The sequence below is a fragment of the Poecile atricapillus genome, chromosome Z (genome assembly GCF_030490865.1).
Source record: "Poecile atricapillus isolate bPoeAtr1 chromosome Z, bPoeAtr1.hap1, whole genome shotgun sequence".
NCBI lineage: Eukaryota > Metazoa > Chordata > Aves > Passeriformes > Paridae > Poecile > Poecile atricapillus.
Window position 1 is genome coordinate 47,341,592 of NC_081289.1, and position 13,968 is coordinate 47,355,559.

The window sequence follows — 13,968 nt, forward strand, 5'->3', positions numbered from 1 at the left end:
ACGTCGGCGGAAGCGCGACGGGCCGGTGCGGCGGCGAGAGGGCAGGGGCCGTGCGTCCCGGGCTGTCCCGCCCCGCCGGGACCGCAGCTGCGCCTCTCCGGGCCGGGCCGGGCCGCACGATGGGCGCCCGCGCGGGCTGAGCCCCGCCGTGACGGGTACGCCGGGACGGGGGCAGCGCGGGGGGCGCGAGCGCTCGTTCCCTGCTCGCTCGCTTCGGGCCTGTGCGGAATAGGAAGGGACGAAATAAGCGGCTGGTCGGAGCCGTGGTAAAGGAGCCGCAGGGTCGGGTTAGAGCCGAAAGTGTTAATAGAGCGTGTGGAAGCTCCCGAGCAGTCTGTGGTTCTGTCGCTTTAATGTCGCTTTGCTCGCGCTGAGCTCTGAAATAGGTCACGCGTCTCGTGATCCGAGGAGGAAGGGCCGTCACCAAGTGAGTTAACCAGGGCTGCCCCTCCTGGGTGAAGTTCTGGGTGTGAGACCAGGTGCGATGGAACCAAGCAGCTCTTCTCCATCTTGGCTGTGCTGAGAATCCCTTTAAAAAGACACTGTTGAAAAAGCTTTTGTGGGTTTTCCCTTTAGAGTGTGGGAAAATGGTAGCATAGAAATTATGAAATTCTGAGGGCCCTGGGTCTCTCCAAGTGGAGGCAGAAGAAGACAGCCCAGGCCCTGACCTCCAGAGGACTCCATACTTCTGTAGGTATTGTACGTTTGTTGTCGAGTAAATCACTTACTGCTATATCATCTTCACTCACAATAAAATCTCAGTGAATGCTGAATAGTACTAGGGATGAAAATTGAATCATATCATTATATCTGTCTGGGACAAAATTCTACCGATTTTGGTCAAGCTCAATGGGACATCTGTATGTAATCTGGAAAAGGAACATACATATAAATTATATGTATTTGATAAATAGTCCTGGCTGATGGTCTGGTTGCCCAGTCTTACTGTCCCTAAGCTTTCGTAGTTAGATCAATACATAAAAGTGGTTTGATTCAAACCTCATATCCTTTTTATGTTCCTCTTTGGGCTGAGCAGATTGTATTCTTTGCTGATAGCACTGACCTTATTTACCAACTCTTGATCCTGTTTAAGATTTTCTTGGTACTATTTAAGTGACTAGGAGATAAAACAGGTTATTCTCCTACAGCTTGTTCCATACCCCTTGTGCAGGACAGAATTGTAGCGAGTGATTGATATCCTTGTCAGGGACCAAGGAGAACATGGGTTTGGTTTCGTCCTTTACTACAGGCACTTGATTATTAGCCTGAGCCAAGCTTCTGCCACAGCTAATGGTTTGTTGACTTGGGTCTAAACTCTGTTGACACTATTAAATCAGGAAGAAAATAATGTGTTTTAAGGATCAAGATAGAAAAACTCAAATTACTTGGCTTGAGTGGGAGTGTCTTGAGAAACTTGCTCCCAGATCATTTGTACACACTTCAGTTGATTAAATCATAAATCTGACCTTGCTGCGCTGCAGTTAAAAACAAATATACAAGTTTCTGTTTTTAAGTTGAAATACCAAAGTTGAGTCATGAAAGTATCAGTAAATTTAGGCTCCATTTGATGACTCAGAGGCATCTGAACTTTTGGTTTTGGTGGTGTCCTCATGTGTTCTGGGATAGAATAGAAAAGCCAATTACTGAAATTAATCATTGTCTTTTTGTGTTATCCCCAATGCTAATGACAGATGCTGAAGCAAAACATATTCGTGTACTTGATCTATTCTTCAAGAGACTTAGTCATTGCTGACAGATGGCTCTTGTCAAAAAATGGCTTCTTTTAGTTAGAGTTCTTAGAAAATACAAAAAAGATTGAATTCAAGGAGTCATTGTAATAAGACATAACTCTATTGTCAGAGTTAATATGTGAAAGTGATAAATGAAGAAGGCATTAATATTGCAGAGAGACCATTACATTAATGGGAATTGTGTGCAATTCTGTGGAGGTATTGTAAAGGCTTTTAGCCAATACTTCAAAGTTAAATAATGACAGTAATACCTTGAAGATCAAGAAAGGCCCAGAAAAGCATCCAGGATAAAATCGAAATATTTTGACTTGTTGAAAAGCTCTAGCAGTATATAGCCTTGAAGTTAGGCTGTACCTGACTTTCAGGTGAGTCTGCTGCAGGAAGAAGAAAGTTCAGATGTTGTTTCATTATTGTTCATTCGGAGATTTTTGTGAGGGAAGGGGATTTTTTTTTTTTTTCTTACTGGATGAGCAGAGATGGGTAATCATGGAGGAAGAATACGATGAAAATATTAAACCTATATTGGACAGTTCTATGAAGTTAGAAAATTCCAGAAGTAGCAGGATTCTCAACCTTGTAATGATGAGCCTCCAGATGACATGTCTTGTCTGGAGAGTTATCTTAAAACTGGAATTATAACAAAACATTGTTATAATAAAAGATGATAACCATACAGTTGCTGTACTCCCTCTTGTATTAAAGTTGTGTGTGTATAGTGAGTCAGACATTAAAAATAAGAAGTACTTGCGCAACAGTCCTAAACAATAAAAATTGCTAAGAATGTTTGGGCAGTTGGGGCAGCAAAACTTTTAAGCTTAAATTTGTCATGAGGAGTATAAACAACATTCAGTCTCAGCTGTCTGGCAGCCAGTGCTATGAGTGTGCAACTCTTTTAGCTTCTTCTGGAAAAAGCAGTGTGCAGCTGAAAATAGTGATTCTGTAGGCTGCTTTCATTAATAATTTCCTAACAACTGAGCTGTTAGGCCAGTAGTAATCTCCCCATGGCATCTCACCTTCTCTGTGGAGGTTTGCACAGCGGCATTGTGGAATATGCAGGCTGACTGCTCTGGTCATGCTGTTCTCCCTGGTGCCTGCACATTATAATGGGGACTGCTTGGTCTGTTACAAGGTGCTCCAGCTTCTCTTGCCTTTTAGGCATAGTGAAATTGTTGTATTCAGACACTTGGGGTTCACCTCCAGTGTTTTCTCATCCACTGCTGCAATATATTAGCACTGGCAATATACCATAGTGCAGTGTTGAGACTGCTCTTGCTGAATCCTTCTATCCACTGTTCATCTGGATAAGTGCACTTCAGGCCATCTCTTCACATGGCATATTGCCAAGTCAGTCTGGTTGGGCTTGTCATGGATACGAATGCCAAGCAGAAAGGAATTTGGGATAATGAACCCAGTCTGCCTAACACCAGATGCAATGTGTGGCCTTTATTGCAAATTTATTCTGTTTTCATTTGCTTAACCTTTGTGTTGCCGTTTTTGCTCATGCCAAAAAACAGTCTCTGAACATGGAAAACCTCGAAATTCAGTCACTTGGAAACTGCCACTCAAATGAATTGTCATACAGCAAGCATGTCAGGAAAGAGAAGCAAAGCACTTGGATAATCAGTGTCTACTGGGAATATCAAGCCTTCAGATAACTGAATCATGAAATGCCAGAAAGTATCAGCAGGATTAGAGTGTGATATTAGTTACTTTGTTGGCACTTGGCCAAGCAATCTGTTCAGACTGGCTACCAAGAAGTCCCCTAAGAAACTGTAATATGGCAGATGCTGATTCTAATACTTCTAGTTTTTTATCCCTTAATCAACTCTTGTCTGCATTTGTAAAATGAGTTAGTCTTGCTGAAGAAGTGGCTTGATCCTCAGGAAACTGGCTAGAGGTGCCAGGAAGCAGTAATAAGGCTGTAGGAAAATGGACAAGGAGGTAGAAATTGTACTGTGTAGGGAACAGGTTTGCTGTAGTATTTGGTGTGCCCTTTCATAAGGGGTACGTTTTGATCTTAAATTTTACTCACTTAGCTCTTGGTCTCAATCATGGCTACAGAATGGATCAAAGAGAGTGTTTTGCACAGACTTTACACCACTAAAATTTTTGGGAAATGTCCAAATGAGAAGAAAAACATTGGCTCATCATTCTCAAGTTAGTTTGGTTACTCTTCACCTAGTATTAGATTATGTGTATGTGGTTATAACAGTATTTTTAATTGATTCATTGTTTTCAGACATACTCAGGTTCAAGAGCATAGAAAAGATTGGAAATTAAAATGGAAGACTGGAAATTTTCCTGCTTCCTGCCAGGAGAAATCTGCCTAATCAGAAGGAGGAAGGGGAGTGCTTCTATAGGAATGATGCTTTATGTTTAGGTCTGGACATATGCAGTTCTAGAGGAATGCAGAGACTTGAGCAATAGTTAAGAGAGGAAATGAGTACGCTTTATCATCCTACTACGTTGACTTTAAAATGTATTTATCTCCCTCCCCACAATAATTTGGACTCTGCTTTAGGACAATTTTTTGTTTCCCCTTAACCAGTTGTATTTTACTGTATGTTGAATGCAGCTGAACTGATACATGTATAAAGAATCAGATCATGCTGGTACTGGTACAAAGGTCAGTAATTTGACATGTTTGCCATAATGGACATTGCTTGTTTCTTTTGGCCACCGATCTTTCTAATTGCACAGGTCAGCAGAGGATTATTGTAAGTACACTAATTTGCCAGTTTTTTCTTGACTGCAGTTTGACTCACATGGAACAAAAATACGTTTCCTGGAGAGGAGGAAGGAATGTATGTCTTCTGTAGACCATGAAGGCAAACATTAATTTTCATTTAACGTGATGCAAGGAAAATGAAAGGAAAATAAAAGCTATGGTCTCCTACAACTTTATCATGGCTGTCTGGGCTAGGTTTGAAATAAAACTGAAAGTCTTGAAGCTGTTTTTGTAATTGCTTTTTTTGTCAAATACAGTTTAACTCTTCTCTCTTTTTCCTTTCATCAGAAAAATGAGTGGTGGGTTGGCACCAAGCAAAAGCACAGTGTATGTGTCCAATTTACCCTTTGCTTTGACTAACAATGATCTGTACAGGGTAAGTTTTAAGAGATGCATTGTTTAGATTAAATTTGTTGATAACAATTTTGACTGTAAAATCAATATTTAAGTTTGTCATGATAAATTTATTATTAGTGAAATGCAATTGTCTGTTGTTAAATCTTTTTATTTTGTTTTATATTTCAGATATTTTCAAAGTATGGGAAAGTTGTCAAGTAAGTGACCTCATATGCCCTTCTATTTTTTGTACCTCTCATTTTAAATATTTTATGTCTTTCCTTCATTTGAAAGTCTTGAGCTTTTCATAATTAAAGTATGAATATGGAACTGTATTGAAGTTCTGTTCATTTTTAAAGTATAAATTTAATTTAACAACTGGAAGTCCTTGCAGTTACGTACATAATACAAGAATATTTGTGTTGGGGACAGGTTTTGCTAACTATTTCTTAAGAGCAAGTAGAGTGTTACATACCATCAGTCTTTTCTCTGAAATAGTTGAAACAGTGTTCTTGTAGTATTATTCCCCTTTCCTTGTACACTGTAGGGCATGGTGGGTAAGTGTGAAAGTGGGAGCTTCTCCTTACGTGAACTGGATGTCACAGTTCCCATAATTGCAGCATACAGTTCTCTAATTCTAGAGGGGCTTGTTATTGTGACTACTTAGTATTTTACTTAAAGTTAGATGTAAGGCTGTACTAATGGCTTTTAGTATGTGGGGTATTCATGAAAAATATATGTGAATATCTGCCTCTGTGTTCAAATCATAGAAATGCCGCAGTAAGGAACTAACTGGTTTATTTTTTTTTAATTGGTCAGAATAAGGAGACTCAAGTCTTCAGTTTTTAATCCTAAACTAGCAAGTATCTTCTCTAATTTCTAGTAGCTGTTGCAATAAACTGTGAGATACAGAGTTTGAAAGTTTTTGAAGTCTCATAAGTGTGTCTCAGGTGACAAATAGCAGGAAAAGCAAGTATATCCTGACTTCAACTGAGTTTGTTCAGTAAGGAATTTGATTTTCTGTGGCTCCGAGAAGTTCCTGGCTTTTTAAAGATTTGTCACACTTGATTCTTTCTATTCTTGTGTTACAAACTGGTATGTTCAATATCCTAATTAGAACCCTGACAGTCATACCAGGCTTTTTGGAATTCTTCAAAGAGTAGCTTGGCAGAAAAATTAATATAATTGTTTTAAAGTCAGTTTTATTGACACTTGAACTTAATGCATGCAGTTGTACGTATCCTGTCCAAGAGGACCTGGTAGTAAAACTGTTAAGCTCAAACTTTTTGTGCATATATTTGGGGAAATTTGAGTTTTCCTTACTGTGTTTTTATTTTATAAACTTTTTACCATGTAGGTCATCTGTTACTTATACAGGTTGTATGGTAGGCCTTCTGTATTGAAGTGGGGTTTGGTTTTTTTTACTTCTGAGAATTTTGGCTTGCCCTATGGCTAAACCTTGTTCTGCCTGTGGTGGACATAAGGAGGAACATATTCCCTACTTTTTTACATGTACTTTGATTTCTATGTACATGCAGCCTGACATTCTGGTTCTCGCTGTTGTTGTTTTCTTAGTTTTTTTCAGGACTAAATACAATGAACATTAAGATTGAAAGAATTCAGGCCTTGTATAGACACACCCTGGCCCTGTCTTGTAATTTTTATCTTCAGGTTTTATTTTACTGTTTCTAGATTCTCGTGAACTTCTCAATGTGCTATTGAAGCTGTTGATTTCAATGTTAGACTGAAGATTTAACTTTGTATGTCATGTGAAATAACACATGCATCCATGATCTTTGGATTTCAGTTCTACACAAACATAGATTTCTCATTGTGGAGGCAGTTCACACTGTGCTTTTCATCAATAATAGCAATGGTAAAATTACCCATGAATTTTTCTTTCACCTCCAGTATATGTAGTTCCCTCCAGTTAGGTTGCATGTAAATCTAAAGATTATGTTCTCTCTTCTTCAAGTCACTCAAGGGAATTAAGAGTGATACTGGTCCTAGAAAGATCCTACATACTGTTTTAAAATAATCCCCACTCTACTTCTAAATACATGGCCAAGTTAGCTGCTCCTTTAAGTTTCTGTTAATGAGTATTTTTATTGTTAAATATACTTTAACCTTTTTGCTGTATGACAAAGGTAGGATCCTACTGAGATTTTTAAGGAAAAAATATCTCTGAAGTAATTTTAGTGTGGCTCACTAAAATCAATAACGTGGTTGTATGTTTCCAGAGTTACCATTATGAAAGACAAAGACACCAGAAAGAGCAAAGGAGTTGCCTTTATTTTGTTTTTGGATAAAGAATCTGCACAAAACTGTTCTCGGGCACTTAATAACAAACAGGTAATTTGTGGAAAGTTTTTTTGGCAGGGGGGTTGGGCTTTCAGTCACAAAACATTTACCTTTTCTTTCCAATTTCCTGTAGTTGTTTGGAAGAGTAATAAAAGCAAGTATTGCCATTGATAATGGAAGAGCAGCAGAATTCATTCGCAGGCGTAACTACTTTGATAAGTCGAAGTGTTACGAATGTGGGGTGAGTAAAGCCAAAAATGTAGAGAAATGGTCAAAAGTCGTGGGTTGAGATAAGAACAACTTAATAATTGAAAATAATACTAAATAGTACTAGTATTTAGTAGATGGTAATGAAAGTAACAAAGAGAAATAAAACCCAAGAAAGATAAGTGATGCACATGGAAACTATTGCAATGACAGCCTCCTACTCTTTGCTTCAAAATATCTGCTTTTGCTGTATCTTTGGAAGTTCATTATTTAGTTGGCAGTAAAATAAATACAGGAAACAACTGTTTAATATAGAAGTGAGTTTTAAGTTTTAATTAATTCCTGGCATTTCCTGAGTAGTAATGTAGGACAGTGATATTTGGATAGTATTTAATATCCAATACACACCTGATTTCTATTCGTAACACTTCTTACAGCAAAAATGTTGCTTCACTCCTGTGTCTTAAATTGTTAATTCTGAGGTTTCTATCTTCTCTTGAATATAAACCATGTATACTGTATTCAATTATTGCAACAGAAAAAAAATCTACTGTGCTTGTAGCTTGTTCTCAGTTTGCAGTTAAGCATGCATATCACCACCAATCTCTTCATTTCCATGGCAAGCCTAGAGAAGAGTTTGTCTTCTGTGTGCTAATTCAGCATCCCCTTTATCTTACTAATTGCTCCATTTTTTCCCCCATGAACATCCCTCATGATACATTTTAACATGTAGCTGTTTGTAATGGCTTCTGTTAAGCAATATTTCTTTTTCTCCAAGGAAGCAGGACACTTAAGTTATGCTTGCCCTAAAAATATGCTAGGAGAGCGGGAACCACCAAAGAAAAAGGAAAAGAAGAAGAGAAAGAAAGTAGTGGAGCCAGAAGAAGTGTATGTATATTGAGTTATATGTTACTACTTTTTTTAGGAAGCTTTTTCATACTAAACACTTAAGGATCTATATATTTTTTTCTCTCTCTGCACAATGAAGTGAGGAGGAAGAAGAAAGTGAAGAGGAAGGAGAAGACCCTGCTCTAGATAGCCTCAGCCAAGCCATAGCTTTTCAGGTACAAAACTGAAGCATGGCATATTTATTATTATTTTTTAAATTCAACTCCCTTCTTTAGCTGCTTTTCTGAAGCTCTGATATACATGCATAGGTCTGTCTGCTCTATAGCACTTAGTGGGCTTAGGTTTGTTAGCAGTAGTTGGTGACTATAGTTGGCTTCTTTACACTGCAGGCATGTTGAGTGGAATTTTCTTTGGGTTTCTTGCTCTTTCACTATTGCTGTATTTGTGTTTTGCAGCCTTTTTTTGCCCTTCAAGCTCCTTTGCAGTTTGCTAGGTTTTTGCCCACAAATCCCTCTTTACTTTGTTAACTGAGGAGACAGAAAAACAGTCATGTGTAAGAGACCAGACACATCCTCTGTCCTCACTGGAATGTCCTTGAACATATATTACTGGGTTACCTTGCTTGCCTAATAGAGACCATCACATTCTCTAATAGACCTCATCTTCCAAATCATACTGAATGCATATTTATATGTAGCTAGATTATCTGACATCTGTATTACTGTCTTTATTACTTCTTGATCTCTACACCCTTTTGCTTCATGAAACAAAACAAGCCTGACCTGATATTCAAATTTCTTAGATCTCATGTCAACATCATTGCCTGTGTGCCTGTTCCCCCCCAAAAAAACATCAAGAGTTAATAACTTTGTCCTGAATATGACTGTAATGAGTGCAGGACTTTTACATGATGTAGTCCAAAAAAGTGTTTCGAATATTCACAATGTTCCTCTCTTTCCCCAAAAGCTTCACGATTGGAAATAAAACCTATAAAGCCAGGAAACATTTTCATTTCTATACCATCCAAAGATTTCAACTTGTAAAAATAGGAGGCTTCTATTTAAACTATTAGTTGAATAACCTTCAGTAATAATCCCCAAAGGCACTCATTATGTGAATGAATGTCTGCAAAGGACAATGGATAGAAGATTTAGTAGTGGAACAAAGCTGATTGAATAACATCAGTTTAAAACATGAGGCATTTTTTGCTTTAGATCTCAGCTAAAGAGATCTGCTTAGATTTTTTGCTTTAGATCTCTGTATTTTTGGAAGTTTGCCATGGCCAAAGTTCCTCTTTTTGAGAATACAGGATGGTCCAGGCAGCTGCTGTGGTGTAGAAGGTAGCTTATACGTGAGAACTACTTTCAGAAATGTTTCCTAATGCTTTGATCACACAGTTTACCTGGAAATAAACCTTTGTAATTCTTTAACTTATTTAATAATTCAATGCATGTTAATAATTGGCATTATTATTTGTAGTGCACCTGAATTTTTCATAATCCCAGCTAATACTTCTCTTTTCTTCATTATAGCAAGCCAAAATTGAGGAAGAACAACAAAGATGGACACAGACTGCAGGGGAATCTTCAATTTCAGATGATTCAAAACGTCCACGGATTAAGAAAAGTGCTTATTTCAGTGATGAGGAAGAACTTAGTGACTGAAATAATACTGTTCTAAATGCATATATAAGATATGTATAGTGTACATTTTGTAAAGTGCTATAAAGTGATCTGTAATACAGGTTTGTTTTGATGTTGAAGACACTGAAAATCATGGGGTTTTTTTATTCTGTCCCCTGACTCTCCCATCTTTTTATATCTCTGTCTCAAAACCTTACCTTTCAAGGCAACTTTTTAAGAAAATGATGTGGTTATACACTTAAATCCAGAAAAGTATCTGTGAGAATGCATCCTGCAGTTAGTGTCTAGACCCAAGTTCTAGCAGTGAAGTGTTTCATGAGAATTTCCCAAGGCTTTTTTCCTAAGAGGTGTTCTTCTTAGGATGACTGTTAACACGACTCATGCTTTATGTATTGGTCTGCTTGGAAGCAGTGTTTTAGTAGTGCCTAAGTAGAATATGAAACTTGCATTAGTTCCTCTGCATAGGGTTGAATTTCCGCATTAAACATTGTCTTTTTACTCTTCATGCAGTGCTCTAATAAATTATTGTCACATCAACGCTGTTTCTCTTGACTGCAGTTTGAGTGCCTAACAGTAATTAGGGTTATCCACAGGGTTTTAAATACACTTGGATCTAATCTGCATCACAACCATCTGAACCTGTTGGCAAAATCCAAAAGGGATCGTTTCCTACATGCATAAAAAACAGCTTTCATGTGTACTTGGAACTGTCATTATCTCTTAGCAAAGTGTGTTGCCACATATTTTGCACGTAAAGCTTTCCAGACTTTTTTTGCCCTTTGATCTCTCTAGGGTTCTAGGCATGTTCTCCTGTAGCTGTGATTGTTCCCAGTACCACAGACACATGGTGATGGTGGTACCTATTTTATTACAGTATTTTATTATAGTAGTCTAAACTCATCACTTTTAGGAAGCACTATATAAAATACATTCACAATTTCACACTGAGAAGAAGAGACAAGCTGGCCTCTTTCTGTTTTCAGTTCTTCTTGTTTGCTCATCAGCATTTTCTTCCAAATATAGAAAATGTAGATCCAAATATACCAATGTAGATCCAAATATACCATTATGTATTCTTAAGTAATACCAATTTACATTCAAATATGTAACTGGGTGCAAAAAAGAAATGTGCACACACACCCTCTAAGCTAATATAAAATAGTGACATTCAGAACGTCATTCTGGTGCCTTCTGTTACTCCTTAAACACAAGAATTCAGAAACAAGAGTGAAGTAATAGTTTTTTCTGTGCAGGCTCCTCAAGTCAGCAGAGTAGGAAGGAGTATTGGGCTCTAGATGTAGGAAAATCTTGGACTCAGTAATCCAAGGCGTGTGTTTAAGACTGACTTTGACTTTTTTGCTGAAAGAACCATATTAAATCTGAAGCTTCCTTCACTGAATTTCAGGAAGATCTCTTAATAGCTGAGCTAAACTGCCAGGCATAACTTCTTGTTAATAAATGCAAATCACTCTACATCATGTATGTGTGCAATAATGAAGCATGTGGGGTTTTAAACTCTACTAAGGAAGCAAGTAATGCTGCCAGCATGCTCTTCTTCAAATGTTAGGTTAGGGCTCAATGGCAGTCCAAAATGGCAGCAAAACAAGAAGATTATCAGAGAAAAAAAATCAAAGTTTGTCTTCTTCTTAAATACCATATTCAATGCTAGTTTGAAAAAAATAAAACTTGAATGTGACAGAGGACCAGTTCGACTTTGTCCATGACTTTAGTTTGGAAATACTTGATAGCTTGTAAGAATTAAGATTTCAATGAAGTGATTAGACAGCAAGCTTCAAACATTTATGTAATTTAGTAGTGGAACTCACTGCCCTGAGACTTTTTTTAGGGTCAAAAGGATTAGACTTACAAGTGGAACATGATACTTTAACATAATATGTTAAACTCTGCTCAAAATTATCCTCAAATAAAAAACAAAACTGACCATTGTTCTGACTTAATACAGTACTTTTTCCAGAGTTCCAGCAGCTGAAGCACATGGATGTATCTTTCTAGTCTGCTGCTTTTGCCTCACTGCTTTCCCTGTAGGATTTGCTTTTGTCAGCATGAAGCAGTAGCCCGGTTCAGACTATTACAACTGACCCGGTGTTGTTCCTCCATGCTCTCTTGTTCCAAGCATAAAGTCACTTGAGGTAGGTGACATTGGAAAAGAAACAAAAAATGAACCTGCTTCTGTACAGAAGTGGCATTTAGTATTTTTTGCCTTAAATAATCTAACAGTTTTCTTAATTCTGAACTTCTGTTCATCGGCAATGTGTGTAGTTTTTGTCTTAGAAGAATGCACCTAATGTCTAAAACACAGTCTAAAGGGACTTTCAGGAATAGGATTTTTGTATTTGGCTTCCTGAATCATTTTCAGTTGTTTATTGGCAAAATAACAAAGCATTTCTAGGTAAGAAATTCAGAGCATTAGCATAAGATAACTATTATGTCAGACAGCATGAGTACCTGTTCTGCTTGCTTAAATACAAAATTGTTTTCTGCAGCTGCCTCACTGTGAAAAAAAATAAAATAAGGCCAAAATTTGTCAATAAAGTCTTCTTATGACTTTGAGCGGAGTGATTTGCTCCTGTTCATGCCTACCCTCGCCTATTGTAATCAGCATGGCTTCAGATTTCCACCTGAATCCTATCAGTGCTGAGGAGAAAGACAGAGTCTTAACAAGGCTGCTAATTTAGATCAGGGCAAGAGGGTGCAATTAGTGTGCAAAGCTCAAGCAATGCAGTGGTGCTTTTAACTGGTATCACAAAGCATCAACTGTGGAAGGAGGAAATGGTGTCTCTGGTCTAGACAGCTGAGACTTTGTAGCCTGGTTATCAGAAGAATAGAAAACGCCTTGTAGAACACCTTCCTGTTATTGTTAGAAAAAGCACAGATTTTTGTTCTGAGAGGTTCATGGTCAAGTTGTATGTTTGTTTGGGGTTATTTTTAATACTTTGAGGCCCTACCTTAGGACTTGCAAGCTGAATTCTGGTTTTAGAGTATAAATAATATGGCTCTGATTATAGAGAAAATTACACTAAGTGGGAGAGGTTTTTTTAAATAATGTTAAAAGCTCGTATCTTTCTGCAAATACCCTCTTACTAGATTTTTGTCTTTCATATTTTAAAAGCAGCTTGAAAATTGTCAAAATATGGTCTGTGTCATAGGACCCCTCATCTATGGAAATGGCTAAGACAGTCTACAGAATCACTAGGAGATGTCTTTTGTCTGTCCTTGGGGAAGAAGGGATATGGAAGTGGGATAAGGATGATTAGCTTACTTGATTATAACTGGTATTACTCACACTGTGCCTGTGCACCACTTGTTAAAACCATTGCAGCTATGAGACACAGGAGTAATTTTAGTCCATGTTTAGCAGGCTCCCACTGTGTTTTTGGCACATTCAGGATACTACTCTCAGCAGAGCAATAGAAAGGACTGTAAATATAAAGAACTATATGTAGCTAAGTAGGTGATCACTGGAAGAAATTGTAAAGACTTTATCTTTGGCTTCTGGGTCACTGTGATTTCTGGGATAGCAGAGATGCCTGACTGTAGCATGGGAAGGTGAGCTGTGCAGGCTATTTAGCTGTAGTCTTCTGAGACAAAAAAATAATAAATGCCATTTTAGAATATCCCAGTTTACATCTAGTTTTTCTAAGCAATTTAGTAAGTGCTACTACAAGTCTTTCTATTCTATTTTGCCTCTGCAGTGTCAATATGATGATATATTCCATCACTCTTCTGCTATTGCTTTTCTATAAAAATATTTCAAATAATATTCTTCCAAATGTACTATCTTAAAATAACTGGTATTAGAGAGCTGATTGCTTCTTTTTACTATAGATTACAAAACCATTTTTAGGTGTCCTTAAAATGCTCATCCTCAGCAGATTTGTTTATCTTACAGATCTTAACAGGGTGAAGGTTTTTCCCATTGCTGTTGAAGGCAGTATTAAAAAATCACTATACTGCTCCTTCTTTACAGAAAAAGGTGTAAAGTGGAGGATTCAATCATTTTAATGTAGATGACCTTATTCCTTCTATCTATGCTGGTATCTGTAAAACATATCCTAGAAGGAATAAGCTGAGGAGATTGTTCGAGTAAAGAAAGCAATATTTTTTAAGAATCATACTGGTTTGAGAAACAACA

General features: G+C 37.6%; 1 protein-coding gene across 2 annotated transcripts; it reads left to right on the forward strand.

Moving 5' to 3' along the window:
• The first annotated feature begins 3 nt into the window (after positions 1–3).
• Positions 4–10,352, forward strand: LOC131592902 (zinc finger CCHC-type and RNA-binding motif-containing protein 1). Of its 2 annotated transcripts, XM_058864809.1 has the most exons (8): positions 4–155; positions 4,768–4,855; positions 5,005–5,033; positions 7,056–7,167; positions 7,250–7,357; positions 8,102–8,211; positions 8,312–8,387; positions 9,705–10,352. In XM_058864809.1, the coding sequence occupies exons 2-8, from the start codon at positions 4,772–4,774 to the stop codon at positions 9,834–9,836; spliced, it is 651 nt and encodes a 216-aa protein (XP_058720792.1). In that variant the 5' UTR covers positions 4–155; positions 4,768–4,771; the 3' UTR covers positions 9,837–10,352. The 2 variants fall into 2 exon arrangements, with proteins under 2 accessions (XP_058720792.1, XP_058720793.1); XM_058864810.1 differs by lacking the exon at positions 4,768–4,855 and having other exon boundaries at positions 16–155.
• The last annotated feature ends 3,616 nt before the right edge of the window (positions 10,353–13,968 follow it).

Bases quoted from the DNA above. Each gene is read 5' to 3' on its own strand.
- LOC131592902 (XM_058864809.1), top strand. From the start codon at position 4,772: ATGAGTGGTGGGTTGGCACCAAGCAAAAGCACAGTGTATGTGTCCAAT. The intron at 4,856-5,004 runs GTAAGTTTTAAG...TTTATATTTCAG, and splicing joins CTAACAATGATCTGTACAGG to ATATTTTCAAAGTATGGGAA. The intron at 5,034-7,055 runs GTAAGTGACCTC...GTATGTTTCCAG, and splicing joins AAGTATGGGAAAGTTGTCAA to AGTTACCATTATGAAAGACA.